The 27,708-nt window shown below is 36.3% G+C and overlaps 2 protein-coding genes across 3 annotated transcripts in view; both read right to left on the bottom strand.

Annotated features, from left to right (window-relative positions):
- ATF6 (activating transcription factor 6) overlaps positions 1-2,096 on the bottom strand; it is a 185,183-nt gene extending 183,087 nt beyond the window's left edge. For both annotated transcript variants that reach the window (XM_031936786.1, XM_031936788.1), the window contains exon 1: positions 1,876-2,096. In XM_031936786.1, coding sequence (XP_031792646.1) covers positions 1,876-1,933 — 58 coding nt within the window. In that variant the 5' untranslated portion in view covers positions 1,934-2,096. The remainder of the gene's footprint in view (positions 1-1,875) is intronic.
- An 8,710-nt stretch (positions 2,097-10,806) lies between these two features.
- DUSP12 (dual specificity phosphatase 12) lies at positions 10,807-24,016 on the bottom strand. The gene is given in 7 exon segments (XM_031936785.1): positions 10,807-11,159; positions 16,684-16,867; positions 18,141-18,237; positions 18,365-18,483; positions 18,596-18,709; positions 23,602-23,917; positions 23,920-24,016. Coding segments are annotated over 7 exon segments (1,074 nt in total). The 5' UTR covers positions 24,002-24,016; the 3' UTR covers positions 10,807-10,997.
- Positions 24,017-27,708: the final 3,692 nt, after the last annotated feature.

Raw genomic sequence — 27,708 nt, 5'->3', positions numbered from 1 at the left:
TACTGAAAATAAGTAAGGTGAGAATATCATGACAGCACTGTTTCTCATTATTGAATTCAAGCCACCTGAACTATTACATCTTTGCATATTGAAAGAACTAGATAATGTGCCCTAATCTACTGCCAAAAATCTCTGAGAGATCAGATCACAAAGAACAGATAAGACTCCACAGGACTGGAGAAAACTGCATGTAATTTGTATTGAGTGTGTTGTTAGATTAGAAAGCTTTTTTTCCTCCTCTTCCTCTTTCTCTTTTAAAAAAAAAAAATTGTTACTATGGATGAAAGGGGAATTTCTGGAAGGGGACAACAGAAGATGGAAGGAAACTGAGATGAAATAAAAATTAAAATAGCAAATAAAAAATTAAAGAGCTAATATCCCACTTTTCATAAAAGGGAGGAGAAAGAAGTACAATTTTTTTTTACTTTGATTCCTAGAAAAGTTTTCAATTCTTCTAGAAAAGGTGGAAATTAAGTGGCCCGGTTCTGTTTAACACTTTTTACAATGACTTAAATCAAGATAAAACAGTATGCTTTAGTAAATCTACAAATGACACAAAGCAAGGAGGGAAAGTTAACACAATGAATCATAGAGTTAGCATTTTAAAAGATCAAGAGAGGCTAGAATGTTAAGGCTAATGTGAATAAGATAAACTTAATAGATAAAAACGTAAAGTCTTAGATTCAAAAAAGCAACTTAACAAGTGAAAGACTGGGGAGGTGTAGTTATAGATAAGTTTGAAAAAAAAAACATAAAAGGGTTTAATAAACTCAAAAATTCACTACCAATTTAAGTCCAGTGCCAGCTGCTAAAGTCAAAGACAAAAATTCAAGTCCTTGCTTTCAAGGAATTCATGCGTTACATAAACTCACACATACACACAAACATACTTATCCATCACATATTTATACTCATATACAGTCACACATATACACTCAGTCACATATAACTCACTGTCACTCAAAGACACATATACATTTAAAACACATATTCACATTCTTATACACTTGTACATACTCACAAGTCATACTTGTATATAAGTATGTATACAAGTCCCACATACATGCTTATGCTTTCATATCCCCCTATACTCATAATGGAGTCATACACATACTGACACTCATACATACACACTTATATGCCCATACAGACAGTCGTACCCACCTATGCTCATTGGAGTCGCATACACATACTGAGAGTCATACAGTCACACATACACACTTATACACTGACAGTCATACACAGCCATACATCCTGTATTCACTGGAGTCACATACACATACTCACAGTCATACAGTCACACATACACACACATATACTTCCTTAGATATACATATACTGACGGTCATACAGTCACAGACATACCTACCTTCTTACACAGACATATACTCAGACCCAGACACATATACACATACTCACCCTCAAACATAGTCACATATACACACATACATACATAGATTCACATACACACACACACAGTCATGCTCACACTCACAGTCCCCCCCACAAACACACTCATTCACACACGATCAGACTGTCGCACACTTACACGCTCACACACTCTCATACACATACTCCCCCACGCACACACACGCGCGCACACGCACACACACACACACACCCGAGCAGAGACCCCACCATGTTCCGTCCCGTCCGGGCCGGTCCCATCGGCAGGAGCCTCCGGGGGCTTGGGGCTGCCCCCCACATGGGCTTCCCCGAGCTTCCTTCGCTCCGGAGCTCTTCTCCGGGTGAGGGGGTGCGGCAGCCCCGGGGTCAAAGACTAGGCCTGGCTCTGGCTGCGGCCTCCTCTGACACCTGTCACGGCGCATGAGCGAAGGGTCGAACCCCCGGATCCCAGTGCCTGGCCCCACTCACCCCAGTCCACATCCAGGCTCTGAGAGACAGACCGGCTCGGGCTGAACGGTGGCTCCATGGCCCCCGCGGCGGCGGCGGCGGCGGCGGCGGCGCCCCGACCCACGCCTCCTCCAACTACACGTCTCCTTCCCCAGAAACTCCGTGACTAATGTCCGGGAAGCAGCGAGGTACCAACAAAACACTGAACACTGACGGAGACGGCGGCCGCAAGAGGACAAACTACCTCGTCGTCCGACCGCGAACGCTGCGCAACGCCAAGCAACACCGGCTGGGAACTAGGGGGTGGGCTAAGGGAGGAGCGAGGGGCGGGGCCCAAGCGCAGGTCCCCGCGGATTCCTCCCGCTGCAGCGTCCCCTCGAGGCAGAAAGCTGCGCGACATTCTTCCCCCTGGCCCTTTTCTGGCTGCTTGCTTTTCTTGCAAGCTATCGGAGATACCCCCTCAGTCCCTCCCGGTATTCTTTCCCCAGTATGCCGCCCAACCCCTCCGACCCCGAGTTCCTGGAACCCTGGATCCGCCGTTGTCTTTCGGGGTCTCCCCAGGCGCTCAAAGTAGAGGCACCCGTTATGAGAATCAAAAACATGCGGACTTGTTAGGTTGGGAGTCCCAGATTAAGGAACAGAATTGATTTCTAGAGATGCTAGTCTCCCGTAGGAAAGATTGATCCACCCACGCACATAAAAATGTATACAGTATCAAGTACTGTCATTGTCAATTTACTGGATACTATCATCTCTCGCACATTTGCAACAGAGAAGAAAACGTTAAAAGCAAAAGTTGTAAGAACTTTCTCCTTTAGGCTTAAGTTCCTTGGATATGCACCCACTAAAAATAATATACTAAAACACGAAGTGCTGCAACCCTGAGAAATTCCGCTTCCAAAGTAACAAAAAATCAATCAATCCTTTATTCAAGTTCATTTTAAACATATCTTGGAATATATAATAAGTGGAAGTGGAAGAACGGGCGGCAAAGAACAAATCTCTCCAGGACAAGTAGGAATCTAGGGGGGAGGTACAGAGAAAGAAGTAAACAGCTCTCAGAATTCCCCAAAGCTCCCACATGGCTAGATGATTACAGCCCATTACATAATACAACCTATGCAATCAACTTTTATGATCAGAGTCCGTACTGAATCCTGGAAATCACCTATTTTTAATATTGCTCTCTCTGTCATCATCTTTCTAGAGCTTGATAACGATTTGATATGGAATTTAAAAAATTTTTAAATTATTCTTGCCTTCAGTTATAAATACAAAAAGGGAGTGAAAAACATGTGAACACCCCTCAAAGCATACAGAGTACTGGGCCTTATATGTAGTAATTTAACAACAAAAAAAAAAAAAAAATGTGTTTTTTCTGGTAATAATTTTTATTTTTTAAAATTCATTTTAAACTTAAATACAAAACGAAAAAATGTTTCCATGTACATACAGAAGTGAGGATTCAATAAAAAAAAAATTCCTATTTCACGAAAACCTATGAAATAAATTCTACAAATTGTTTTCAAAGCTACTCAACTTTTCTGTGCTTTCTTCTAGGTTTTCTTTTGTTCTCTGCTGTGTACTTTTTATTTTATTTTTTTCTCTTTCCCTTCTCTCCCACCAAGGCTTCAATTAAAGGCGAATATAGATATATATACATACATCTCTATAAACATGCACAACTATACATATATGTAAGAACATATTCCGCATGTTTATATTTGTCAGTTCTTTCTCTGAAGATGGATAGCATCTTTCTTCATAAGTTCAAGTCTTCCTGTGTTTTTCTAAATTAACCAACTCTTCATTTTTTATATTGCACTAGTATTCCATTACAATCATATCCTATTACCTATAAGCTTTTCCCCGATTTTTTGCTTTTCTTCTAATCCTGATTACATTGGTTTTATTTACATAAGAAATTTTTTATTTAAAATAATCAAAATTAGCCACTTTGCACATCAACAATTTATTTCTTTATAATTTTTCTCCTTAGTTTCTTGGAAATTCTTGTCTTTTGTTCTTCCAAGTGAATTTTGTTATTTTTTTCTAACAGTAAAATATTTTTTAGTAATTTAATTGAGATGTCATTGAATCAATAGATTAAGTAAAATTCTCATTTTTTATTGTAGTGGTTTTTACCTATTCATAAACAATTTATATTTCTCCAATTGTTTAAATCTGACTTTATTTGTATAAAGTATTTTATGTTTTTATTCATATACTCCCTATATTTGTTTTGAAAGATATATTCAGGTATTTTTTCTGCCTAGTTATTTTAAATGGTCTAAAAAGATATTGATTAATGTGACTGACATAACATAGTATAGTTTCCTTATTGTTCTCTTTCAATTAAATCTTTTAATCTTAACTCTATTACTTAATTCTCTCATTACTGAAATTATGACTCTACTACAACCCTCTTTTTTTAAGCTCTGTGTATCTCTCATTTTTATTGTTTCCAAAAAGCAACCTATTGTTGAATTCAGATTTTTAATCCATTTTGTATTTCCATTTTATGGATGTTTATCCTATTCATGGTCTAAGTTATCATTAATTTTTATGTACTTCTCTCCACCCTATTTTCCTCACAAATCTGTTTGTCCTATTTACCCTATCCACCCTTTACTTGTCTAATTTAATCCTCCCCATTACCTTGTGCTCCTATTCCTTAATCTACCCACCTTTCTAAAGAATCCCTCTTTTTTTCCCTACCTTACTCCCTACCGTAATCTACCTATCTTTCTAAGAGTTTCTACCTTATCTTCCCTCCTACCCAATTCTTACTGTATTCATTCTTCTAAAAGTTCCTCCCTTATTCTATCCCTTTGACCTCTTATTTCTAAATATCTATATGTTGTTACTTCTTTAACCCATTTCTGAGTATGGTTCCAACACCAGTTATCCCCTCAACTTGCTTTTTCTGTATCAGTTATTCCTTTCATGGCTCATTTCTATTAGATAATTACTCCTTTTTATCTTTCTATGTTCAGTTTTATTTTTTTTAGAAAAACCTTATCATATATAGATCAACTTTAACCTTTCTTTCAAACTACCCAAATAATGGCATAAGTCATGAGTACTGATAACAGCTTCACATATAAGAAGTATGAGTTTGACCATATTGAGTCTCTTATAATTGATTTTTAATGTTTACCTTATATTTCTCCTGAATCTTATATGTTGAATTTTCCATTCACTTCTGCTCTTTCTGTCACAAAAATCTAAAAATCTTTCAATTCCTTAAATAGTCCTTTTTTAAAATTTCATTCAGTATTACTCGAACTTTGCTGGGTAAATTACTCTTGATCATTATACTAGCTCTTTTACCCTACAAAATACAGTATTGTAAGATTCTTCAATTTAGTAGCTGCTAGATCTTATGTAATCCTGATTGTAGCTCTGGGATATGTAAATTATTTTTTTCTTGTTGCTTGCAAGATCTTCTTACTCTAGGAGCTCTGAAAATTGGTTATAAAATTCCTGCAAGTTTTCTTCCTGAGATCTCTTTTAGCCTGGTGATTGGCAATTTTTTTTTCTATTTCTGCTTTACCTCCTTTTTCTAGAACTTCAGGATAATTTTCTTTCTTTCTTTTATATATATATGCTTTTTTTAGATTCTATATATACATTCTTTTTCTTTTTTTTTTTTTTTTAACATATTTCCCTATGAATGTTGGGAGAGAAAAATTAGAACAAAAGGAAAAAATCATGAAAAAAAATCAGAAATATGCTGAGATCATTATTCAATCTCCAGAGTTCTCTCTCTAGATGACATTTGCCATTCAAAATGTATTGGGATTACCTTGGATTATTGAATTGCTGAGAAGAGCCAAGTCTATCATAATTGAATATTATACACTCTTGTTGTTGTGCACATTTTCTTAGTTTTGCTTGCTTCACTCAGCATTAGTTCATATAAATCTTTCCAAGATTTTCTGAAATCAGTCTTGTTATCATTTTTTATAGAACAATAATATTCTATTACTTCCATATACTATAACTAATTCAGCCATTCCCCAATTGATAGGCATTGCTAATGCTAATTATTATTTTTTTTAGCATTCATATCATACTGTTAACTCATATTGAATTAGTAACTATTAAAAGTTCTATATCTTTGTCACATAAACTATTATCAAGACATCCCATGCCTTGATTATCTGAACCCACATGTAGGACTTTAATATTCATTTGTCTATTGAATTTCATCTCATAAGATTGAACCTATTACTCTAGCTTATTGAGATTCTGAAAGACCAATTGGGATTATAGATCCAAATATGGAAGGAAATGGTGTTTAATATATTAACTGTCCTTCATTTAATGTCATCTACAAATACAATAAAAATAATCTTTGTATTTATTCAAGTTATTTATTTTTTTAGGTTGAATACCATAAGGTCTAAAGGGAGATTCTTGAGGCAAATCACCACCAATTATCTTATAGAAAAAGAGTCAGATTGGAATAAAGAGAAGGAAAAGTACAAGTGAGTATGAAGGAGAGAATGACACAATTAGCCATTATAATAATCTTGGTGGATACCTGTTGCAACTCCAACCCCCAAGGCATCTTCCATCCTGCTTACCAAAGTGGTCTGACCATTTCACTCCCTTATTCAGTGAACTCCAGTGACTTTCTATTATCTCTAAGATTAAAGAAAAAGATCTTCTGTTTGATTTTTTAAAGTTCTTCACATAAAGAATTTTGAAGCAAGTTTCTCAATGAAAGCCTCATTTCTTAATTATATAGGAAACTGAGTCAAATTTATAAAAAAAAAAAAATAAGAGCCATTCTCCAATTGACAAATGATCAAAAGACATGAACTTTGTCCTTTGACAAATACCACTATTAGATAAGAAAGGAAAAAAAAAAAGGAAAAGGACCTATATGTACAAAAAAATCTTCTCTCAGGACAAAGAATTGGAAATTGAGGGGATTCTCATCAATTGGGAAATAGCTAAATAAAACTGTAGCATGTGACTATGATATTATAATGGAATATTATTGTTCAATGTAAAATGATGAGCAGTATGGCTTCAGAAAAACTTAGTATGTCCTCCATTAACTCAAAGTGAAATGTACTATGTACACAGTAATAACAAAGTTGTGGAATGATCAGCTGTGAAGGATTTAGTGATTCTCAGCATTACAATGATCCAAAACATCGTGAAGGACTTATGATGAAAAATGCTATCCATACCCAGAGAAAGAACACATTGAGTCTGAATACAGACTTAAAATATTTTTGTGAGTTATTTTTTTTTTTTGAAGGAGATTTGTTTTCTTTCAAAACATGCCTTTTATGGAAATGTTTTGAATAACTTCACATGTGCCTTCTCAATGTGGGGCAGAGATAGGAAGGAAGGGGAAAAATCTGGAACTCAAAGTTTTAAAAATGTATTTAAAATTGTTTTACATGTAACTGGGGAAAATAAAAATATTAAATGAGAAACAAATGTTCTTCACAATTTGATCTCTTCCTACTTTTTCTTTTTAAAAAAGATTTTAGTCTTAAAAAATTCAGTTTTTTACTTCCTTCTATCTCTATTTTTTAAATTAAAAAACATTTATTTTCTCTTTCCTATTTCTTCCATCCCCTATCAATACAAAAAGAAAAGTAAAACCCTCATATCAAATATGCATAGTGAATTAAGTTTATACCAGCCACATCCAGAAATGTCTATTTCACTCTGCATTTTAAGTCCAACATCTTTCTGGAAGAAGGTGGGATGTGTGGCATTCTTTGTTATTAGTACTGTAAAGTCAGGGTTTGCCATTAATTGCCATTGTTAAGAATTAAAAGGCAAAGTTATCAAATGCTGTTATTGTATGAATCGTTCTCCTAGTTGTGCTCATCTCATTTTGCATCAGTTCATAAAGATTTTCTGAAATTATCAATTTGGCATTGCTTAAGGTGCGATAATATTCCATTAGGTTCACATACCATAATAGGTTTAATCATTCCCCAATAGATGAATACTCCTTTACTTTCCAGTTTTCCATAGAGTTACTATAAATTGTATATATGGGTTATTTTCTTTTTTTGGTTCCTTTAGGACATTATGCTTAGTAGTAGTAACACTGAGTATAGGGGTAGGCACAATTTAGTAATATTTGCAGAATGGCTAAACAACATTGCATGAGTATGCCTTTTTTTTCCTACAACCCCTCAAGATTTATAATTTTTCTTTTTTGACATTTTTACCAATCAGATAAGCATAAGGTGGAATATCAGAATTGCTTTCATTTATATTTCTCTAATTATTATTGATTTGGAGGATTTTTAGGTAGAAATGTTGATAAGTTAGATATCTTCCTTTGAAAACTTTATGTTCATAATCCTTGAGCATAAGGGAATGGCTCTTAATTTAATAAATTTAAATATACCTTGTATATGAACAGGTAGGTAGTGCAGGAGATAGAGCTCTAGTCTTGAAGTCAAGAAGATCTGAGTTCAAATGTGTTTTCAGACACTTAACAAATTTCAAATATGCAGATGATACCACTCTGATGGGAGAAAATGAAGAAAAATTAAGAAGCCTCTTGATGAGGGTAAAAGAAAAAAGTGTAAAAAAGTGACTTTTTAGCATTTGTCCATCACTTCCTTTCAGAGGAAAGAAAAGGGAGAAGTGGAGTAGTGTCAAAGTTTCTATTCTTGGGCTCAAAGATCAATGCAGATAGTGACTGAAGCCATGAAGTTAAAAGATTCTTTCTCCTTAGGAAGAAAGCTACAGGAAATCTGGACAGTATATTAAAAAGAACCTTCATGAGGTTTTTTGAGTAGCAATATAGGGCTGTGAGAGTTGGACTGTAAGGAAAGCTGAGTGTTGCAGAATCAACACATTTGAATTGTGGTACTAGAGAACACTTCTGAGAGTCTCTTTAGCAGCAAGGAGATCAAATAAGTCAATACTTATAGAAATTCTATTATTCACCAGAAGTTCAAATGATAAAGCTGAAGCTTAAATACTTTGGCCACATGATGAGAAAACACGTGTAGGTAAATATTGAAGGAAAAAGGAAAAAGGCAGGGTGGAGAATGAGATGGGTAGACAGTATCATGAAAGTAGTGAACATAAGCTTAGAAAGACTTTTGAAGATAATGGAAAATAGAAGGGCCAGGTTTGTTATAATCTGTGGGGTCATGTGACTGACAAAGAGTCAGTCATAAATGAATGACTGAACAACAATAACAATGATGCACATATTAGACAATTTTTATCCCAAAAACTTGTTGCAAAGATTTTTTCTCAATTATTTACTTCCTAATTTTAATTACACTGGTTTTGTTTATGCAAAAACTTTTAATTTCATATAACTGAAATCATCCATGTTAATTTCTATGATTCTCTCTATCTCTTATTAGGTCATAAACTCTTCTTCTATCAATAGGTAGATCTAAAAGATAATTTTGCTCCTTTAATTCATTCATGATGAATGAATTTATATCTTTTATATATCTTATTTATATTTATTTATATATCATTTATATATCTTAACCCATTTTGACTTTATTTTGGAATATGGTATGAGATTGGTCTAAAATTAATTTCTGCCAGACTGCTTTCCAGTTTTCCTAGCAGTTTTTGCCAAATAATGAGTCCCTCCTAGTAACTACTGTCTTTGAGTTCTTCTATCATCATGCCATTGTGTTCTATTGTTTCTATGTACTATATGCCTAATCTGTTCTACCAATGACTACTCTCTCTGTTACTCTCTCTGTCAATTTAGTCATCAGATCACAAGTCAAGTGACTTATTTTTTTTTTACAAATTTTACAAATAAAGCCTCATTTTAAAAACCACATACCAATACCAAAATATTTGGACAATATATTAGTTTTTACACACACACATACATGTACACAAATACATGTTCTAATGCACACACATGCTTTACATAGTTAAAATTAGGTTGGTTCCCACTTAATTTATTCTTCTTAGATACATTTGGCACATTTTGCATCCATGACCAAGAAAGAGAATATGAGGAGGCTAACCACACGAAGAAATGTATGTTCTTCAGACAATTTTCAGATGATGAAATTGAAACTATTTCTACTCATATGAAAGGATGTTCCAAATCACTACTGATCAGAGAAATGCAAATTAAGACAACTCTTGAGATACTACTACATACCTGTCAGATTAGCTAAGATGACAGGAAAAGATAGTGACAAATGTTGGAGGGGATGTGGAAAAACTGGGTACTGATGCATTGTTGGTGGAATTGTGAACGTATCCAGCCATTCTGGAGAGCAATTTGGAATTATGCTCAAAAAGTTATGAAACTGTGCATATCCTTTGATCCAGCAGTGTTACTACTGGGCTTATATCCCAAAGAGATATTAAAGAAGGGAAAGGGACCTGTATGTGCAAGAATGTTTGTGGCAATTCTCTTTGTACTGGCTAGAAACTGGAAAATAAATGGATGGCCATCATTTAGAGAATGGTTGGGTAAATTGTGGTATATGAATGTTATGGAATGTTATTGTTCTGTAAGAAACGACCAGCAGGTGAATACAGAGAGGACTGGAGAGACTTACATGAACTGATGCTTCAACAACAATACTGAATGAGGATGTATTCTGATGGAAGTGGATTTCTTCGACAAAGAGAAGATATAATTCAGTTCCAATTGATCAATGATGGACAGAATCAGCTACACCCAGAGAAGGAACACTGGGAAATGAATGTGGACTACTTGCATATTTGTTTTTCTTCCTGGGTTATTTTTACCTTCTGAATCCAATTTTTCTTGTGCAACAAGAGAACTATACAGATCTGCAGACATATATTGTATCTAGGATATACTTAACATGTTTAACATGTATAAGATTGCTTGCCATCTAGGGAAGGGGGTGGAGGAAGGTAAAAGAAAAGTTGGGACAGAAGTGAGTGCAAGGGACAATGTTGGAAAAATTACCCATGCATATGTTCTGTCAATAAAAAGCTGTAATTAAAAAAAAAAAAAAAAAAGGAAATGTATGTTCTTATGCCAGTTCCAGTGAAAAGATAATCTAACAATATGGCTGCCTACAAATTCAAAAATTTGTGACAAATAGTAATGAACAAAGGCATCAGATGTAAGGAAGTTTCTTTTCAAGTCAATCACTGAAATCAGTTTTTTAAAAAGTTTATGTTTTTCTTGCTTGTGATCCAAGAAGAGACAATGTTTTCATTTCATCCACTCTATTCTTATGTATCTGAAAAGCAGGGGTCATCCACCGACCACAGGAACACTGCTCACCATACCAGTTGAAAGAACCCAACTTGGCATTGCATTTTGGGCAAAGGAGCTAAAAATAAAACACAGAAGAGTTACATTTATAGATCAAACCTACTGACAAAGATGAATTTGCATTTAAAACTACAGGCAATAATCTAATACCCAGAAAAAAAAAGTCACGATGAAAACAAACACAGGGAAACAAACATAGGAAAGTAAACCAGAATTCAGGTAGATTGCCAATGAAATTGTGTAAATCATTTATCTTCACCTCAGTTATTCTATCTAGAAACCAACCTAAGTCTGTGAGATATTTGTGAAGCATTTTGAGATCAGACATGACCAAAAAAAAGTAATAATACTTGGCACAGATGTAGCACTTTTAGAAAAGTACTATTTAAAGGATATAAATATTGTGAGCAATTTTTAAATTCTTACCTACAGACTTCTCTCTGATAGAAAACAGGTATGATTCCTATTCTGCAAATTTGTTCTTACTTTTCTTTAATCTAGAATCTCAAAAAAATAATCATTCTCTTAAAAAAATTAAATAATATCACGATATAAGAGTAAATTTAGTTAAAGAGATCTAATTGCTAAAGAAAACATGATATTTAGCAAAACAACTAAAAAAAATTTCACAGAAAACATGGTCAGGCCAATAGTCAAAAAAAAAAAAAAAAAGTCAAAAAAGGTGAGTATCAAGTACCAAAAAATTAAAGAAAACCTTAACTGACTTCTAAAATCCAAGAAAAAGAACTCCCAAATACTTAAAACTCATTTCCTCTAAGAAGCTACCCCTCACTAATCATACCAGTTTAAGGAATTCAAATTTTGCTGAATATGTTGAAATTTAAAAGCAATTAGGAAAATTATAACAGTTTATGCTACAAATGTCCAGTTTTTTCTTTGTTTCAGAGATCAGGATTTCACGAAACACAGGACCTAGTCAGCCTTGAAACCAGAAAACCTAGTTTCAAATACTGTTTCTGTCACTGTTGGCTATGTGAACCGGGCAAATCACTTAACTTTCCAAATTTCTCAGAAACTAAGATTTTAAGCAGCTGAAAGAGTGACAATCTGCATTGGTAGAACTCCTCTCTGAGTTCTCTATACCAATGAAATCCCAAGTCTAGGTTTCATGTGCAGAAAAATTTATCCCCTGGTAGTCCATCTACTGGGAATTATCCTCTCTATATTTAGATAAGCCAGTCCCTGTAAAGCAGCCACAAAGTATCCTTTACATGACTGTCACACATTGTATGTCTCTAGTAGACCCTTAAGAAATCCAGAGTCAGATGTATGTCATGATGAAGGGCATAAACATAAATGGATTACCAATCAACAATGGAGCACAAGAAGTAGGGGTAAAAGATATCATCAAAAAATATATCAGTTAAAAAATACAACTAGAAGAGATACACCAATCATGTATCAAAAGAAAAAGAAAAAAGGTATTCTTCCCCTATGCTGTTTCCCTTCTCATATCAAAACATCCAGAAAGTTCCCAGCATGCAGAGCAGAATCCCGTAGAGGATTTATAGAAAGATCCAGATAACACCTTTATAAGATGAAAAGATATAGATGGGTTTTGAATTGCCTTCTTGGAAGGAAGTACCAAAATGGGGGAGATCAGAGATTTATTGGAGGACTGAAGCGTATGTATATAAAAGACAAAGAGGGTGTATCTGTTTAAATTGCTTTTCCACATTGTGATCAATGGAATAAAATGGAATGAATGGAAGAGTATTTAATAAATACTCACTATGTCAGCTAAGTGCTAGGGACAGAAATAGAAATGTGAGACTGTTCTCTTAGAATGGGGACATATAGAAGAGGGTTTGGTTTTAGGAAAGATAGATCAGGTAGTAAGTAAGATGCCTTGAGAAGACCCCAACCAATGACTCTGAGTTACTTCAGGGGCAAGGTTGGGTGTGAAGGAATTAGCATCAAGCCAAGATGAAGTGTCCAGTAGGAAGTGAGGAATTAGGGCCAGAGTGAAGGAAGGAAAAGGCAGATGGTAATTTCAAGGTATTGGAGAAGGATGACATTGCACTAGCAAAGAATGATATCTTAAAAATTATTACAGAAGAAAAATTAGAAAATTTATATAAAGGAAATCTCTTTAAATTGGAAGAAACCAAATTAAATGGAGGATTATGTCTCCAATTTAATTTCATTGTGGGGTATTAACCACAATTAACCACAAAAAAATTACTTTTATTACTAAAAATGGCCAACATTCAGAAATTATGACATTCAATCAAAATAGTACCATGAAAGAGATGGTTATTTCTCTTATATTAATAACCAATTATTAAATGAGATCAAGATTTTCCCTTTTCTATTTTCTCATTTAGAAATCAGTCCTTTGTAGATTATTCAGCTAGCATCTAAAGGACATTTTGGATAGATGAGATTCTCAAATCCTCAAGGTACTATCTTTTCTATCTCAGGTGAGACTCTACCCAACTAGAAGATCTTACAAACAGAATCCAGTCTAAATGAGGCCTTGCCCTTAGGAAAGAAACCTCTGTCTTAGTGCTTCCCATAGAATTTGGGGTGACACAGCTAATGAAGAAAGAAAACTAACCAGTGAGGTCTGGGTAGAGATGGATTCTTTTGCCCAGATTGCTGGAAGTAGTTGTGTCTCTTGATTAGGTCATATTCTCTGCAATTAGACTGAAGACTTTCTGCTATCTCCTCATTAATATATCCTTAATTGATATCCAATTAATAATAATAATAATAATATTAATATATCCCCACACCTTTCACAAATGATAACCAATTAAAGTTGATTCCCATCCTCAGGAACACACCCCTTTCCAAAGATTTTTTAAGCATTCAGAGGCCCCCAAGATTCTCCTTGTTTTGCAAGAGAAAGTCAACTGACTATTCTTTTATTAATTATTCGCTAGTTATAATTAATAAGGTGGTTAATTAGGTAAAAATTATGTCTCTTGAACTTTTAATTCATCACACTAAGTTAATGGTAAGAATCAGGGTCCTATTCATTAGTTTCTAGGAGAAAAAAACCTGAAGTTAACTAATAGTAAATTTTTATCAATTTTCTAATTCTGTTTTAATATATATCATTCATTTGACATTAGATTTTTATTGGTTCAGAAAGTTTATCTCTGCAAACCTTAAAGTATAATTCAAATGTGAGTTATAATCTTTATCTTATAAACTATAATGATTTATAGTCTTTCTTATACATGTCCTCCGAATCTAAATAATACTTTCCCAAAGCTACCAGACTTCTCAGTCACTGAAATAAATTTTGTTGTTGTAGTTTAGTCATTCTTCATGACCCCTTTTGGAATTTTCATGGCAAATATATTAGAGTAGTTTGCCAGATCATTTGAAGTATGTAGAAACTGAGGCAAACAAGGTTAGTGATTTTCCCAGGATTAACTTGCTGATAAATATCTGAGGCCAGATTTGAACTCAGAATGCCGAATCTTCTGGACTCCAAATTCGGCACTCTATCTACTGTACTACTTAAATGTCTGATACTAAAGAGGGATTTAAAAGATCTAGTTCAAAATTCTCACTCTTCAAAAAGAGACAGTAGTAAATAAGGGTAAAGAAATCACACTATCTTACTCTGACATCTAATGAGCACTTATAAATATATTATAAATACATACATTAATATATAAATATATTACTCTGTCAGCAAATATCTAAATGTCTACAACACTGTGGAAAAAAACAGAAAAATGTTACTTCTGTCATCAAAGAGTTTTTAACCTAATTGGAGAGTCAAGACATCAATAACAAAATGTAAAATTAAATGAGATGTATGTGTGTGTATAGACATACTCATATACATACACACAAACACATATATGGCAGACAGTAGGTATCATCCGATTTTGGAGGGAGAAAGATTATTAGGGAGTGAAGTAATTAAGGAAGAGTTTCATGGAGATATATTCATGCATATTGGGTTTGTCATTCTCTAGTAGTAGTTGAGTATGTTGCAATTTCTTATCTCCTACTAGATTGAATTCTTTCAGGGTGAAGATTTTATCCTCTATATCCTCACAAAGGCTTAATAGAGAGATAAGTGCAAAAAAGCTGATCAATGTCCCTGCAACTTCTCCCTCTGATTGTACAGCTTCTGTAAGAACCTCCATTTAAGGAGGACATCCAGGGAACCATAGTTTATTCCTCCTTGTTGACCTTCATTTCTCACTTTCACTATCATACTACCCCTACCTTGGTGGTCCCTTAACTCACCCTTTCAACTTTCTTTCTACTTGTATTTGAATCCCGAGTTTAGCAAAGTCGGTGCCCCACAATAAGAACTTAATATGTGCTTGCTGACTAAATGGGTTGAGAGAAATTATTATTAATAATCAATATCTTTGGGAGATATAGTTTTCTCCTTCTTCTAAATCCCTCATTTAAAAAAGTTCAGTTTCTTGAAGAATACTATTGATAATGAGATTGAATTAATTCTCCCCATCTAAGTTAGACCTCATCCAGCCCTACAAGGAATTTAATCTAAGGTGGGGAAGCCCATAGTGTTCTACTCAAGTTAGGATGGAAACAAATCCTTTTGTCTAGATATCTCAAGGCTGCAAGACCTGGGTATACAGACAATTTCTCAGTCCAAGAGTAACTCCCAGCTTCTCTTCCCAAGGGTAAATAAGCTGTGATTGTCTTTGTTCTAAGAAAGGGACAAAATAACCATTCTTTTATTAATAACCTGCTGGCCTCATTTATAAAATAATTAAATTATCCAGAACTATGTCTCTTGAACCTTTTTAATCATCACAGAATATTGGTATCCCTGAAAATTCAGAAGGAAAACTATACCATGCAAATTGCATCTTGAAAAACTAGGCCTATGCTGTAAAAATACCCATGCATATAACTTTAAATAAAAAAAGCTATTAAAATTTTAAAAAATATATCAATATCAAATTAGAATTATTAAATTTTCTCATTTCCTAAGGAAAAAAAAAAAACTAGGCCTTGTTAAAGTTTAACTGTTTAAAGGAAACTGTTTCTACTCAATAAGGAATATAGAATAAAAGAGAAATAGCAATTTCTTTTCATTAATTTAGGAAGATAGAGAATGAATTTACCACAATTATCAAATGCTGGATCAGGAGGGGCAATTGTAATTTCACTAATTAGAATGCCAATCTAGTGTCCTTCATACAGAAAAATAAAACAAGCGCAGATTTAATATTCAATTGTCCTTAACTATCCCATGAATCATATCAAAACTTTTGTTCCTGCATAAAATAAGGAGGCAGGATTTCATTATTCTATAATAGCTATACAACAGTTTCTTGATAAAATATTAATAGATTTTTATGAAGAGGCAGCATTTGAGCTGGGCCTTGATGGAAGTATACATGGTCAGAGCTGGAAAGAAACAAAGGTTTGTGATTTATTATTATGATATATTATATATACTATGTAGGAAGGCCATAATAGGATGTATTATAGGCAAATGGGATAGGACAGGACATGTATTAAAGAAATAATAACATCATGAGAATTATGAAAAGTGAAAATAAATTACAGTTGGTGTAAAACTGTATTACTAAAGTTGAATTTCTACTCACCTGTCCATCCATCACACCCAACAATGCAGATTCCATCCACTGAACAGGTTCAATGAAATAAGAAGTACATTTAGCCTCATTCCCTGTGTTAATTATTAAAGGTGTCATTTTCTTATGAGCAAAGGCTGCAGGTCCACTTCCTTCACTATGATCCAAAATACTAGAACTTCGAAATAAGGAACGCCTGAAATTCGCAAACCACACAGAACATTAGTAACCATAAAAAAGATTTTTAAAAATCCATGGGACATGTAATTGTGGAATGCTTTTTTGTTTATTCAAAAAATATTTCTTGAGAATCTAACTAAAAGCATTGTACTTGCAACTGAAGGGAACATAAAGAAGAATAACAATAAATACCTATTTTCATGGAGCTTATAGTTAGAAGAGTAAAGAAGACATAACTGTAAAAATAGATAGAATATGCATGTATAGCAAGAAAGGTACTGTCAAAATGACATAGAAATTCAAAAGAGGAAGAGATTTCTTCATGTTGATAAGACCAGGAAAGGCAGCAGATCATGGAATAGGCAGCATTTGGGCTGGGCCTTGATAGAAGTGTCAGAGTTAGAGGAAAAGAGAAGCTTTTGACTTCTTATTATAATACACTGCTATTTATAATTATAATTCATATTAATAATTATTTCTAAAATCAAGAACCAGATCAAATGTACCTCTTCTATGATGTACTCTTTCCTGATCTTATCAACTTGAGGATCAACTGAATTTCCATGTCATTTTGTCAGAACCTTTCTTGTTATTTTTATATCCTACACAATTTTATAATTATATATTAATAACTGTCAGTGTTGTTGTTGGTGATGATGATAGGCTGAAGGTTCACAAAGCCCTTTCAAAAATTAACTTATTTAATCCTCACAATAACCCTCTTGGGTACGTGTTGTTATTATTCTGATTTTACAGATGGAGACTAAGTGATTTGTCCTTGGTTACACAGCTAGGAAATATCTGAGGTCAGATAAGAATCAGTTTCCTGACTCCCAGCATAGCACTTAATCCACTGTACTTGGCCTCCTAGATAAGAAGGGCATTTTAGGATATGTAGAGAAAATGTGAGAAAAGATATGGAGGAGAGAAAGCATAGAGCATTTCTGGGGAATAGTCCAGTCAGGTAAAATGATGAATAATGAGGTGAGGTAGTGAAATAGAACTTTGAATATCAGGCAAATGAGCATGGGCTCTCAAGGAGATCTATATCACTCCACACAAATTTGAGACAGGGCCATTCCTATTATTTAAAATTATTTTCGTGTCTTTGTGATTCACATTCCTCTTTAAGCCTAATTTAAATCTGAGACCTGAATTAGAAATTATCTTTTATTCATTAGCACTGTCATTTTTCTAAATCCAATAAACTAGTAAAAAGGGTTGTAAACTTCAAACATGTTCCTGTACGTAACCAATTTAAAACCTCTACAATTTGCAAAATACTTTACCTGCACTTCCTACATTTGTAGAGGGTCTCATTTTTCAAATCTTGGGAAATAAGAGTTGGATCGACAGCAAAAACTTCCTGTGGCAAATTCTGTAATTCTGCAAAGAACAATTATAACACAGTCAATTGTGAATATATAAGCTCTTTGCATACTCAGATAATATTCTATTAATGTAAGCCTTAGACATTAAAAATGTTGTTCTTAGGCTGAGAATCCACACTTACCAGGATATTTCTCAGTAACTTTCTGTAAACGATATTGCTTATAAATTGCACTGGAGGTGTCCACTTCACAACCCATTGTTTGATAAAGCTTTAGCTGCCACTCAAAGCCCTCATTCATTCTGTAATAACCAACAAAAAATAAAGTTCAGTTTCTCTTTCAAGGAGGATACACATCCTTTCTTATAGAAACTGAAAAAAAAAAAAAAAAAAAGCCAAAAATAGTGAACATACTTAGCCTCTGGCTTGATGGTCTGTAGGTTCCCATAGGCATCTTCAAAAGTAAGCTGCTCAGTCTTCATTAAGTAAGCAGTCACGACAGCAACACTTCGACTGATACCTGCATGGCTGAAAAGAGTTTTTTTGCAATTAAATTGTCAATGACAGAGGGAAATAACATTTCTTTTGTTAATTACTGATAAAATTCTACTTCATTTTTATCTGATTGCAATTCAAGTAAACATTATGCTTCTAATCCAACTAATACACACACACACACACACACACACACACACATATACACAATACACACACAAATATGGAGTTTAAAAGTCCTTGCCTCTGTATTTCCCAACATGAAAGCATAACCAAAGTAACTCCAATTCCATGCAAAAATAAAATTACCAGTATTAAGGGATATTAAAGGGTTCACTGAATTTGTCTTTTTGAATTGCCATACTGTCCACAAACATTAAGGGGTGAATGGGAGGGGTGAGGCCTGAATATGTCAAGGAGAAAGCTGACAGTTTGTTGTTGCAACCCAAGCTGGATTTCCTGTATGTCCTTGGGAGACAATTTTGGTGCCAGCCAAGTTGTGCCAGGCTGGGATAATATTTTTGCCATTTGGGTCCTTTGCAGATAAGTGGGCTCTCTTCCTATCTTTCTAGTTTAGTAGTTCCCAGGAGAAAAGAATGTGGCTTTTGCCATTGCCTTGGTCCTCCCCTTCTGGAGAGGTTCTATTCTTTTCCTACTTTTACTGCACCTTTTCCCTCTTCTGCCATGCCTTTTGGATAGAAACGTATTTTCTCTTGTTGCTTTTGCTATAGTCATAACTATGCAATCTTTTTTAAGTACTAAGAACTCTTTGGATTCCCTATGCAAATTCATTTCTCTTGTAATAAACCTAGTTTTCACATAGGTCTGATGACATTGGGCTTGTCTATTGACACCAGTCTTGCATACATTAATCTCATTGTAAGGTACAAATTTCCACTCTGTTCTCTCAATAATTTGAGATGTTGAAATGTATAAGTTCTACATACTCCAAAGTGTTTTTGTATGAACTAGATGAGATAGTGCATATAAGGCATTTTGCAAATATGGGTTATTATGATGTCAAATGTAAAAGTCCAATTTCTAGTGAAATCAAATCTGATTCTTCTTTCAGACAGTGTAAAGACCACTGATTCTGGTGTCAGAAGGTCTAAGTTAAAATACTGCCTTGGCAATTTGGGGAAATACTAACTATCTTGGGCTAATTACTGAATCTCTCCAAGCCTCCACTTCCTCATCTGTAAAAAAAAAAAAGACAGAGTTGGAGATGAACCCCAAGGTACCCTGAAGTTCTGGATCTCTAATTCTATGACATGATACTAATTTGGAAGGTCTACGCCTACCTGTATAAGACAACAGGGCATAAGGGAAAGTAGAATAGACTTGAACGTCCTTATCTACAAAATGGGGTGGGGGTTGGGGGGGTGGCAGGAGGGCAACAGCATATGCACAATTCCCTTCACAAAGAAACTGTGAGGAAAGTACTTTCTAAACTGTAAAATATTATATAAATGTAAGTGGTTATTATACACTCGTGCATTTTTAAAAAATGAATAAATGAGAAGGCATTTATTAAGGGCTTACTGTATGCCAAGGACAGTGCTAGAACAGAGGATATGGTGTTGGAAATAGAAAAAGTACTATCTTTTCTATTTAAATGGCAACTGGGTCTATCACAATTGTGCAGGTAATGATTAAAATTTATGAAAATAAGTCATTTTCAAGTTTAAACTTAAAGCAACATTTAATCAGGATTTAAGTAGCACTAAAAGATCTACAAAGTACTTTACATATTATCTCATTTGAGTTTGTGAGATGGGTGCTGTTATTATTATTCCCATCTTAAAGATGAGAAAATTGAGGCTGAGAGAAGATAAGTGGTTTAATCAGAGCCACAGATTTGAACTTGGGTCTTGTTGACTCCAATTTTGGGCCTTTTTCACTGTGACACCTAACTCCATCTAGAATGTTGCAGGTAAAATGCTAGCAATAATGGCCACAGCAGGCCCGTGACTATTAATGGATTAGTTTCCAAAGAAATAAAACCAAAGATACAACATTTCTGCCCTTGGGTACTTCTTATATTCACAGGATATGTTGCATGCAAGCATATACCACCCTTCCACACATACAGCACACTGGGGACACTGGTGGGAAAAGGTCCTAACCCGAGTAGCAGAATGAAGAAAGGCCTGGTGTAGAAGGGGCCTGAACTGAGAAATTGCAGCGAGCAAGTGTGAGAAGGGAAAGCACTCTCATTCATGACTGCCAAAGGCCAAAATGGGGAAAGAGAGTGTTCTAAGGGAGGAATGGGGGCAATTCAGTTGGACTATAATGTGCAGGAAAGGGAATTATAATATACTAGGGCTAGGAAAGCAGCTGGCGAAAGATTATACATCAAATGGAAGAGTTTGTTTTATATGAAAGGCAATTGGGAGCCACTAAAATTTACTGATTAGAGGAGTTATCTAGTCAGAGGTGAGCTCTAGAAAATTGCTCCTGTAACACTGCAAAGGAGGAACTGAAATGGGATGAGAAATGAGTCTAGGTGGCTCATTAGGAAGCAACTGCAGCAGAACAAGTAAAAGATGACAAGGGCCAGATGGATGCTCCAGAAGGAAGAGAAGGTGACAAATGGGAACATTTCGAAGGAGTGTCCAGGATTCAGCTGTGTCAGGGTTAAAGGAAGGGAGGAGCTGAGAGTAGCACAGCATTCAAAGCCAGTGACTGGCAGAATGGTGCTATTCTTTAGAAAAATAAGAAATTCAGAAGAGGGACATAGTTAGGATAAAGATAAATTTTATTCTGGTCATATTGAGATTGAGGTGACTGTTAGATATAGTTGGGAATGAGCTGTTGGTGACATGGGACTTGAGCTCAGGAAAAGATGGCATGGCAGGCTGGATAAATAGATAAGCTGGGAGTTACCTGGTGACATAACCAAGACTGAGTACAGAGCAAAGACAGAGCGTCCAGGAAAGAGACCTCAGAAGTACTCATAGTTATGAGGCACAATGCAGATGATCCTGTAAAGGAAACTGAGATGCACCAGCAGAGATAAAAGAACCAAGAGAAAGTAAAGTGGAAAAAACCTAGAGAGCAGAGCCAAGTAATACACTGCTGTAAAGATTTCTCCTAATCATGCCCAAAGGGCTGTCAAACTGTACATGTACATACCCTTTGATCCAGCAGGGTTATTACTAGGCTTGTGTCCCAAAGAGATCATGAAGGGGGAAAAAAATTTTAAACATGTGTAGTCCTTCTAAACATATTTCCATACTTACCATGCTGCACAAGAAAAATCAGATCAAAAAGGAAAAATGAAAAAGAAAAAAAAAAAGCAAGCAAATAACAAAAAAAGGTGAAAATACTATGTTATGCTCTACATTCAGTACCCATAGTTCTCTCTCTGGATGCAGATGGCTCTTTCCATCCCAAGACTATCATAGTTGATCATCACACAATCTTGTAGTTGCTGTGTACAATGTTCTCTTTAATTTTCAAAACTTGTTTGACATATAGTTTTCATTCTGCTAAATCACAGAATTATAGAACAAACAACTGACACTTGAAAGGGACCCTAAAGCTTGTTTTACAAATGAGGAGTCTATGGCTCCAGGTGTTTAATGCTTTCTACCAAGTTCACTTGTTGTTATGAGTCCTTTATTCTCCAAAAGGACCGGGATGACTTGGGGGGAGGCGATTCCATGATTTGCAAGTGACTTGGATTTAAATGAGGGAGGGCTTTATAAATAAACCAGCATCATGCCTTTGGAGCCTTCTGGGTCCAGTATCCAGATGTACATCAAGAGGGCTGGAGTCTGTCTTGATTGTAATAGGAGCCCTTGGCCTTTTTAAACTAAAGTTTTTTTTTTGTTTGTTTTTGTTTTTTTTTTTGCTGAAGCAATTGGGATTAAGTGACTTGCCCAGCTAGGGAATTAAGTATGAGATCACATTTGAATTCAGGTCCTCCTGACTTAAGGGCTGGTGTAAGCTAAAGTCTTTAACAGGGCCCAACCAGTGATTAAGATCAGATAAGAAATGAGGCAAAGAATGGCCTCTTTTACCTAGTCCAAAAAAAAAAAAAAAAATCAATCAGGGAAGGGAAGATGCTCAGGATTTCTGCAACAGGTTCACATACACACTCCCTGAATATCTATTGCCAATGGTATGCAATTATGACAGAGGAAAACTATTGGCATCTAGAAGGCAGAAACATTGATGTGATGCTAGACGTATTATGATTATATTACATTATTATTACGTTCCAGGTGTTACTTATTATAGGACATCCCAATCTGAGGGACCTCGAAATGACAAGGACTTGGAATTTTCCCGCGTTTCCCATGAGTTATTGATACTTTGTTACAAATAAGCGCTTTAACTTTTCCTGTTAGTTCATTTTGTTCACAATGTAGCTGAATCGCTGTATGTGCTTATAATATAATATCTCTTAGGATGCTAAAGATTGACAGGGAAAGGGGGCGGAGTTGGGGAAACGTGACTCGGGAAACTCAGCCAAGGCACAGTGAGCAATCGGTGACTAGTCAGCATTGTGGTTCAATCGCATCCCATCCATCGTGACCCCATTTGGGATGTTCTCACAGAGCCGCTGGAGCAGCGTGCCACGTCCTTCTCCAGCTCATTTTACAGATAAGGAAACTGAGGTAGGCAGGCGCAGGGACGCGTCCAGGGTCTTCCTACCCCCAAGTCTGGCGCCGCCCACCTGGCCTGGATGCCCAAGACGGGGACGAGGGCGGGGCATATTAGCAGCTCCCCAAGAGTTCGCTTCTATTTAGAACACTTCCCGCACCCTCCGGAGCTGGAAAAGGACCGTTCCCAGGCCGGCTTCCACCCACAGCGGCCACCCTTCCCAAGAGCTCCCGCTCCGGGGGCGGGGCGGAGCCCATGCCGCCGCCGCCGCCGCCGCCGCCGCCGCCGCCGCCGCCGCCACCCCGCACGCTCACCAGTGCACGAGCACGGCGGCGCCGTCGGCGCGCGCCCGGCCGATGAAGGCGACGCAGCGGTCCAACTGACTGAGCAGGTCCGTCTCGGGTTCGTCCCGCGCCGAGATGAACAGAGTCTGTAGGCCCTCAGGGTCGCCCGCCGGTTCCTCGGTGTCCACCGTCAGCACGGCCGTGACGCCTGCCTCTCTTAGCCGGCTCCGCTCGTTGGCGGCCGCCCCGCCTAGGTAGAGGCCCGGCCGCACCTCTAGCAGCTCGGGCGCCGCCATGGCTCGGCACGCCGCCGTTGCTCGGGGTTTCCAACATGGCGGCGCCCAGTTTCCAACAGGACGACCGCCTTACCATCGAGGCGCGTAGCGGGAAATGTGGCTAGAGTGCCGCTTCCGGCCACAAGGAGGCGCATCCTGGAGTTTGGGAGGATTCAGCTGTTGGCTGTTCCACTCTGATTCCATTCCCTTCTGTAGATATTTGTGGAATATATTAGTACCCATTCAAAATCCAGAGAATGCTAAGTCAAGGCCATTTAATTCAGCTGCACCCTCCTCACCCTACCCATACTCATCCATTCTTCCCTAACCAAGCTAAGTTTTGCTCTGCCCAAGGGTCATAATGAGTTTTTTTTTTTTTTTTAACTGCAATTGAACAAAATTCCATTTAAATCCACCACCGTCTCTTTAACCAGCGCCCTCATTTATTCCTCACTGACACGTTTTATTATCTTCATAATTCTTGGGAGTGTGTGATTTCTCATGAAATTAATTCCCATGTAGAATTTGAGGTCATGGTAACCTTCACTTGCTCCATCCATCCCCCTTAAAATTGGCCTCCATTTTCACTTTTTTTGGATAATTTAAGCCATGGCAACCTTCACTTGCTCCATCCATTTCCAGTAAAGGTGTCCTCCATTTTCACTTTTTTTGGATAACTTAAGCCATGGCAACCTTCACTTGCTCCATCCATTTCCAGTAAAGGTGTCCTCCATTTTCACTTTTTTGATAATTTAAGCCATGGCAACCTTCACTTGCTCCATCCATCCCCCTTAAAGTTGTCCTCCATTTTCACTTTTTTTGGGATAATTTAAGCCATGGCAACCTTCACTTGCTCCATCCATCCCCCTTAAAGTTGTCCTCCATTTTCACTTTTTTTGGATAATTTAAGCCATGGCAACCTTCACTTGCTCCATCCATTTCCAGTAAAGGTGTCCTCCATTTTCACTTTTTTGATAATTTAAGCCATGGTAACCTTCACTTGCTCCATCCATTTCCAGTAAAGTTGTCCTCCATTTTCACTTTTTTGGGATAACTTAAGTCATGGCAACCTTTATTTGCTCCATCCATCTCCAGTAAAGGTGTCTTCCATCTTCACTCTGCTTGGATAAATTAGATCATGGCAACATTTACATGCTCCATCCATCCTCCGTAAAACTCTTCTCTATCTTCACTGTCCTTGGATAATTTAGGTCATGGCAACCTTCATTTGCTCCATCTTCACTCTCATTGGATAAATTCCTTAAGAAAGGTTTAGACACTGGATGCTTCCACTTTCGCTTTTTCCCAAATCCTCTGCAATCTGGCTTCTGATGTCTTCAGTTGAAACTACACTCCAAAGTCAAAAATGATCTCTTTAATTGCTAAATTTCTAGGTTTTCATGTCTGCTGGATCTTCATCTGTGTCACTTTAACCAGTGGCTCTGTGCTGATATTGAGGTCGAGAAGGGGGACCCCAAAAATCTCAGACCAGTGTCTTGAGGTATCTCAAAAGAATTTGCAGGCTTGAACCCATCTCCTAGTCAAGAGCAAGGTTTTATTGAAAGTAATGTGACACTATTACAAAGCAGACTGAAGTCTAAGGGAATCTAGTGAAGAAATTGAAGCAAGGAGATACACTTAAACAGCTTTCAATCATAGATACGTTCATTCTATAGCCCAAGGGTAAGGCTAGGAAGTAATCTCCAGATAAATTGAAGGTGGTCTCTGAAATTTGATTATTACTGACCAGATTATCAGTCAGCAATGAACTGAGAAGTAGTCTATTCAGAATCAGACAAACTTGGGATATTAGTTTCCTCAGGCCAGAAGCTATCTGGCTAAGGAGTAATCAGAATCAGATAGATTGAGCATAGGAGTTTCTTGAGGCAAACTCCCACACCAAAAATTTTAAGGTTTCATATTATATTACTAAGTCTACTGTTCTTCCTACACCATCTTCCTTGGGGGTGATTTGTATATTTATATTCAGCCTTTCCTGAGTTCCAATCCTACAAGACCAATGGCTTTTGGACATTTTGAAGCTTGTATCCCTAGGCATCTCGAAGCTAATATGACCAAAACAGAATTCATTTTCTTCCAAACTTTGCCATCTTCTACCTTACTTCCCAGCTTTCTTATTATTGTCCAGGGCATCATCATCCTTCTAATTATTCAAATTTGTAATCTATTATAGTTGATTCCTTTTTTACATTCACCCCATGTTATCTGTTATCAAGCCTTTTTTTCCTTTACAACTAATATATAAAAAATGTGTGTATATGTATGTATACACATATATACACATAACTTAAATATGTGTAAATGTACACAAATGCAACCAAGGAATGAAGATGATTCATATATCCTGGCATAGGCCCTCATCACCTCTGTATTGTACTATTACAGTAGCGGAATGGGACTAATTGGATGAAGGATTTCTCAGTATTGAGTCACATGATCCCTGTTCTCAGAACTGGGACCCTGGAGAGGTCATTTGATCTCTGAAGGGATGAACTTTGAATGCTGAAATACGGGAAGTTGCAGGAAGTGACATGATCTGTGTGAGGCAGCCAGCATTGGTGACCATTGGTCAAGGATGGTTACATACTTTTAATCTATCCAAGAAGAAAGCTCAAATCTTTTGCTTTTAAACCCTGGACAAGCCATTAACTGGCCAGGTTCTAGGTGCACATGGCACAGTTGGGATGGCTCCCAGGTATGTCTGGGCCTCTCCCTGCAGCAATTAAATAAATGCTTTCTCTTTATACCTGATGATGTCTCTGATTAGTTAATTGGGAAAGGGATCTTGCACCCCACCTGTCCCACACATAGCCTTCTAATTCATATCTTTGCTTCATCTCTCCCTACTATACTCCATTCTCCATTTATCTGCCAAAGTGAGTTCCCCAGAGCTTGAGTATGACTGTCTTCTCCCTATGAAATAAACTCCAATACCTCATTATGTACATCATCAAATATAAAATCTGGCATTCAAAGCCTTCCCATCCTGCGTACTTACTTTTTCAATATTATGCTTTGCTCCTTTCCACACATGCTATGATCTAGCTACAATAGCTACTTGCTGTTCTTCACCCGATATTCCATCTTCTAACTTTACATTTGTATGGTATTCTTTCATGCTTGGAATGATATGCTTCATTATTTTTCACTCCTAGCTTCCCTGATTTCTTTTGAGACTTAACTCAAATTCTACAGTCAGCAGGAAGATGTTTCTGATCTGCTACCCTTCACACTAATATCTTAATTCTTAGATTACCTTCTTTGTATTCTGTTTATATCGTGTATCTACATAATTGTTTACATGTTGTCTATTCCCTTATAATGTGAACCCTTTGAAACCAGGGACAATATTTTACTTTCTTTGTAAACTCATATCAGTATCTGTTATATAATAAATATATGAAATGTTTGGTAACCAATTGACTACCTATCTTTTGTTTTAAATTCTTTGAAAATACATTCAGCATCTAGGAAATATATTAGATGTTGCCTAGCAACTTGATTTCATGAAATCTAAGGTACCATGGAATCTTCTTTCTAGGGTCTAGTCATTTTGGGGCAAACTAGAAATTAGTCAGAATCAGGGAGGGATATATTAAGATGCCAACATATTAAAGATGGCAACACTGAATCTGTCTAGGTGTCTATTGATCTTTATTTAGAGATATATGTTTAAAATTTTTAACTCACTAAATACTTTGGAATTTGATGTGTGGGGATTTTTTTTTTTCTATTAGCAAACTGTGATTCCATTCAGTGCTTAATTATCTCAGGGCAACTACTCAGAAGGTTGAGGGAAATCTCAAGTACTTTGGGAAGGTTTACCTACCATTCTCCAAGT

This window comes from Sarcophilus harrisii, chromosome 4 (assembly GCF_902635505.1).
Source record: "Sarcophilus harrisii chromosome 4, mSarHar1.11, whole genome shotgun sequence".
Taxonomy (NCBI): Eukaryota; Metazoa; Chordata; class Mammalia; order Dasyuromorphia; family Dasyuridae; genus Sarcophilus; species Sarcophilus harrisii.
This window is presented reverse-complemented; position numbering and strand designations above follow the sequence as displayed.